The following is a 4,394-nucleotide window of genomic DNA, read 5'->3' as shown; positions in this document are numbered from 1 at the left end:
ACCCCCCCGGGCCTCCCCCCGCTCTCCCTCGAGCCTGCCTCTATCTGGGCACGCACAGCTGCGGGGAGCGCGGCCTGGCAGAAGGGGATGTGTCAGTCCAGGCTTCGTTTCCAGGCTTCCAGCCCAACCTGGAGCGCTCCCCAGTTAACGGTGTGCTGGTAGGTGTTCACAGGCAGCTTTCTATCTCTGAGTGCTGTGCAAATGTTAATGCTTCCTGCCTACTACTGCCTGCTCTTCCCCATCTGAAAAAGGTGAAATTTTGGGCTGCAGGAAGGAGCGCTCTCTCCCAGACTAGACAGGGGGAAAAGAGGAATAATGCAGAAAAATTCCTGATACTTAGCTCCCTTACAGCTTAACCATTTCCATGCTGCCTAACTTGTATTTGGGGCAAATATTCCTCTTTGTGGTCCCTTCTACTTTGAAACTGCAGGATCAAAGTCAGGTAAAGGAAGGAAAAGCTATTTTCTTTTGCTTCTGAAGAAGAGCCTTTATTAGAAGACAACAAAAATGCAACATCCATAAAGCAACTTTGCTAACTTTGCTCTTTCTCAAGTCAGTGTAGGGCTTTTACTAGGGACTTTCTCCAGCCCTCTTCCTTCCTGGCTTATAGGAAAAACACCTTTCCCTCCCCCTTCGGAGCATCCCCTTTGAAATGCCAAGACAGCAAAGGAGAACAGCACTTGCAGGAGTGGAGACACAAGGAAGGCTACTCCTGAACCCCACAGTGAAAGTGTTAAAGAAACACTTGAACTTATTAAAACCCTCCGCATCTGACCTCTGGCACAGACACACAACAGTGCTGGTGTACAAGCCAACTATTCTGCTTAGAAGAAACAAACAGCCATTATTTTTTAGCAAGTTAATTACCATTTTTTTCCATTAGGTATCCCAGTAAAAATGTAACTGAGCTGACATTAAGCACGCTTTCAGCCAGTTACCTCCGGCTGCGTCATCCCGTCTGCCAGCCCAGCCTGGCATTTGCCTGTCTCGTAACCTGGCACTTAATATATTCTTTGGAGTGTTCCCCATTGCACTGGCTGCACAACTGGTCTGACCAGTGGAGTTTTCTTGCTGGACATTCCCGGTGTGCAGCCTAGTGGGAACACAGGCCATACCACCTCCTGCCAGATGGTGCCATAGGTGAGACCAGTGCAACAGGCACAGAACAAGTGCGAGGGGCTGCCTGGACCACAAAGAGGAGGATGCTCTATGCGCACAACTGGTTTGGCCAGAGCCAGGTGAGGAATACAGAGAGCAGCATTAGGATGTAGTGTCCCCTGTGCCTACAGCACCCTCATGTTCCTGGGAACTCCTCTTGCCTGAAGATCCAACAAGATCACCACCTAACATGGCCCAGTTGCCCTTCTCCTCTACCTGCCTGCTCAGACTGGCCTTTAAAGAAGCAATAAACTATTTCTGCATAACATTTTTCATCGGTGCAGCTCCATGTGCCTTCTAAGCATATGCTCGAGGCCACCCGAGCCAACCAGGCACAGCTTTCCTCTGACACAGGCTATTGCTGTATCAGCTACACGATGCCACCATCAGCACTGAAAGAACTGGATCCAAGGCCTCTAGAAACCTTTCTCCTCTTTATATATTTTTTAAATATTTAGCAAAAAAATGCCACCAACTGAAATTTTTCTAGGGCTTGGGGTTGGTTATTTTGGCACTTGAGAAGTAACACATTCTTCCTTGGCAGAAGACCTTATATGGCAAATTGCAGTCCAGACAAGATTTTTTCAGTTGAATAATATAGAAAAAGAAGCCAGGCGTCAAGAAGGGTCTGAAAAATAGCTGAGGAACAGCACTGGGAGAAGTCAGACCCACTCGTATCCCAAGGGCAGCCAGAGGAAGAAAGCGTAGAAGCTAGGATGGAGAGCAGTCCGAGGCGGGGAGGGCAGCCCAGGAGCCCACAGGGAGATGGAGGGGTCAACCCCACTCATGGCAGAGCCAAGGCAGCGGGATACCAGCACTGAAAGGGCAATACAGACAAGTCATCCTACAGCAGGTGGAATAAGGAAGAGAGAGCAAAATAAAGGTCATAAAAGAAACCAAGAAGTGGAGGTGGGGCTGCGACAAAGGAGGGGAGCAACTCTTTTTATGAGAGGCACAAAGAGGCTTTTCATTAATAAAAGCAGCGGAGGTGGCTCATACAGCTCGTTTCCCAGAGACAAGCAAAGCCGCCAGCAGAGCAGACACTGTCAGCCCGGCTGAGGAAGGAGCAGCACTCAGGGCTTCACAGCACTCTGGCCAGGATGACCGTCCATGGTGAAGAGGCCCCGCTGCCTGCCAAATACCAAACCTCAAGGGCAAACCCACTTGGTCTGAACCTCACCTAGAAGAGAGGGACACACAGGGCAGAACCCCGGAGAGCGTAAATAACTGCTCACATACTGCAGGCCCAGCGTAGGGAGAGGGGCATCCATCACAGGCGCTGTGAACACGGCCAGGGCCGAAGGGGAGCGGAAGCTAAGGAGCGTGGCAGGGCGAGTTTAGCTCTCCTGGAGGCATGGACCACTCCAGACGGCTCACTGCGTAAGAGGGTGTCATTCCTCCAGTCCAGACAAGAGTAAGCTGCCATGGTTTGTTCACATCCCCAGCTCCTGCCAAGCAATCATGAAGCTGTGTGCAGTGATGCCAAGGGAAAAAAAAACATTTTAATCCACTGCCTCTCTCTTTGGAGGGAGAGAAGGAAGAAAATATCCTTCCTTGGAGCACTAAGCCCATGCTTGAATCCAGTGCAGGAGTGGGTTGACCTGCCCAACTTCTACTTTCTTCATGGACAGAACAAGAGAAACTCAAATCCCATCCTGGAATGAAGTGTCCAGGCAGGATGAGGTTTTAGGATGTCTCCACCTTCCAGCAGGCTCTGTTGCCTGCATCGGGCATAAGCAGAAGTGGGGGAAGACGCTCTACGCTTCCCCTCTCACATCAGCTACCTCCCAGCTCCTGCTCCATCCCCCAGGAGCATCATGTACTCAACATGTCCATGTCCGTGTCCATGTCTTGGCCTCCAGCATCTCTGTCCAAGTTCCTGCTGCCACAGGACGCGCTGGACCCAGGCACCACTGTGCAGGCAGTGAAGAAGTGTGAGCAGTCTTTGGCTTTCAAGCAGCCAGCAAGCCTGGACATTGCCGTTCAAATCAGAAGGCTGGACACATGCAGAATAAGGCAAAGGATTTAAATACAGTACACTGCATCTGCAGGGTTTCTGTCACTAAACCATAAAAGCAAGGTGCCAGGTCATAGACCAGACCTTTTGGTCTTTTTTTTTTTTACTTTTGTAAAACATTAAAAGTCACTTACCAATTTGTTGTTCTCATACACATTTTCTTTACTGAGGGAGTTGAAGTTTCTGAAATACAGAAAGAAGAGAAAAATCTCAGGTTGTTGATACAGAGCAAGCTGCTTCACTTCCAGCTTCTCAAACCTCTCTGAGACTCACTGTTTTGGGGGACGGAGCACATCCTCCCACCCTACCTTCTCAGAGATGCTCCGGAGGGAGCGGTGTGGCAGATCCCACCCGAGACAGTCCACGGCCAGCGCAACTTCCCAGGACAGCAGGCATGGCACAGCCATCTGTCCACAGGCAGCACAACACGTTTTTGGCACATCTACCCTTTCGGGGCTGACTCCCACAGCCTCCTGCAGACAGGACATGCTGATGCCAAAACATCCCATCCAGATTCAGGGGTTTTGCTGAATGCAGGAGCAACCTCTAACTCACTGGGTGTTGTTTTTTCCCCCAAAAAAAAGCCTTGCTTGTCTCCCACCTCAAAAAGATAGCGATGCCTGCCACCCAGATTTGCAACACTCTCTCCCCGGAATTGGCTTCCAGTCACATCCATGCTCTTCTCCTGTCTTGCAAGTTGACTCCACACAGAGAGAGCTCAGCTCCAAGGAGGTGTGGATCCCTCAGACACTGCATGTATAGCACACTTCTCTGACACACCTGTATCCTCTGATCTCAGAAGCTGCTGGTTCCACCAGCACACAACTTCTGGTTTCAAATCCTCTTTTCTCCTCTGGCAGAGCTCCACAAAACCAGCACCAGGAACCTGCCTCGAAGATACCTCTTCCCACACCACAATACTGCAGCTGATAACACAAAGTTGCCTGTAGAAATCTTCTTCTCCTTTCCCTAGGGCTGTCACCTTTGATTTGAAATCATAACCAATAACTGAAAAGGAAGAGACAAATTACTGCTTGCAGTTACAAGCCAGAGTCAACAATCCTTCTTCCTTTCTGCTGTCCCTGGACATCACCTCCTGCTTCTCCTCTCCCCAGATTTGTTCTCCCTGTCTCCGGTCCAGCCCAGATGCCACCTCTCTCTGCACTGTGCGGGGAACTCAGAAACTGGGACCTGGCAGGACAGGCAAGAAAGCACGGGG

General features: G+C 50.3%; 1 protein-coding gene across 1 annotated transcript in view; it reads right to left on the bottom strand.

Moving 5' to 3' along the window:
* Positions 1–3,351, bottom strand: part of MICALL2 (MICAL-like 2) — a gene marked incomplete at its 5' end in the record, with an annotated part of 16,837 nt that extends 13,486 nt beyond the window's left edge. Inside the window, one exon of the mRNA XM_010290168.1 lies at positions 3,310–3,351. Within this exon, the coding sequence (XP_010288470.1) occupies positions 3,310–3,351 (42 nt within the window). The remainder of the gene's footprint in view (positions 1–3,309) is intronic.
* Positions 3,352–4,394: the final 1,043 nt, after the last annotated feature.

This window comes from Phaethon lepturus, unplaced genomic scaffold (genome assembly GCF_000687285.1).
Source record: "Phaethon lepturus isolate BGI_N335 unplaced genomic scaffold, ASM68728v1 scaffold40586, whole genome shotgun sequence".
NCBI lineage: Eukaryota > Metazoa > Chordata > Aves > Phaethontiformes > Phaethontidae > Phaethon > Phaethon lepturus.
This window is presented reverse-complemented; position numbering and strand designations above follow the sequence as displayed.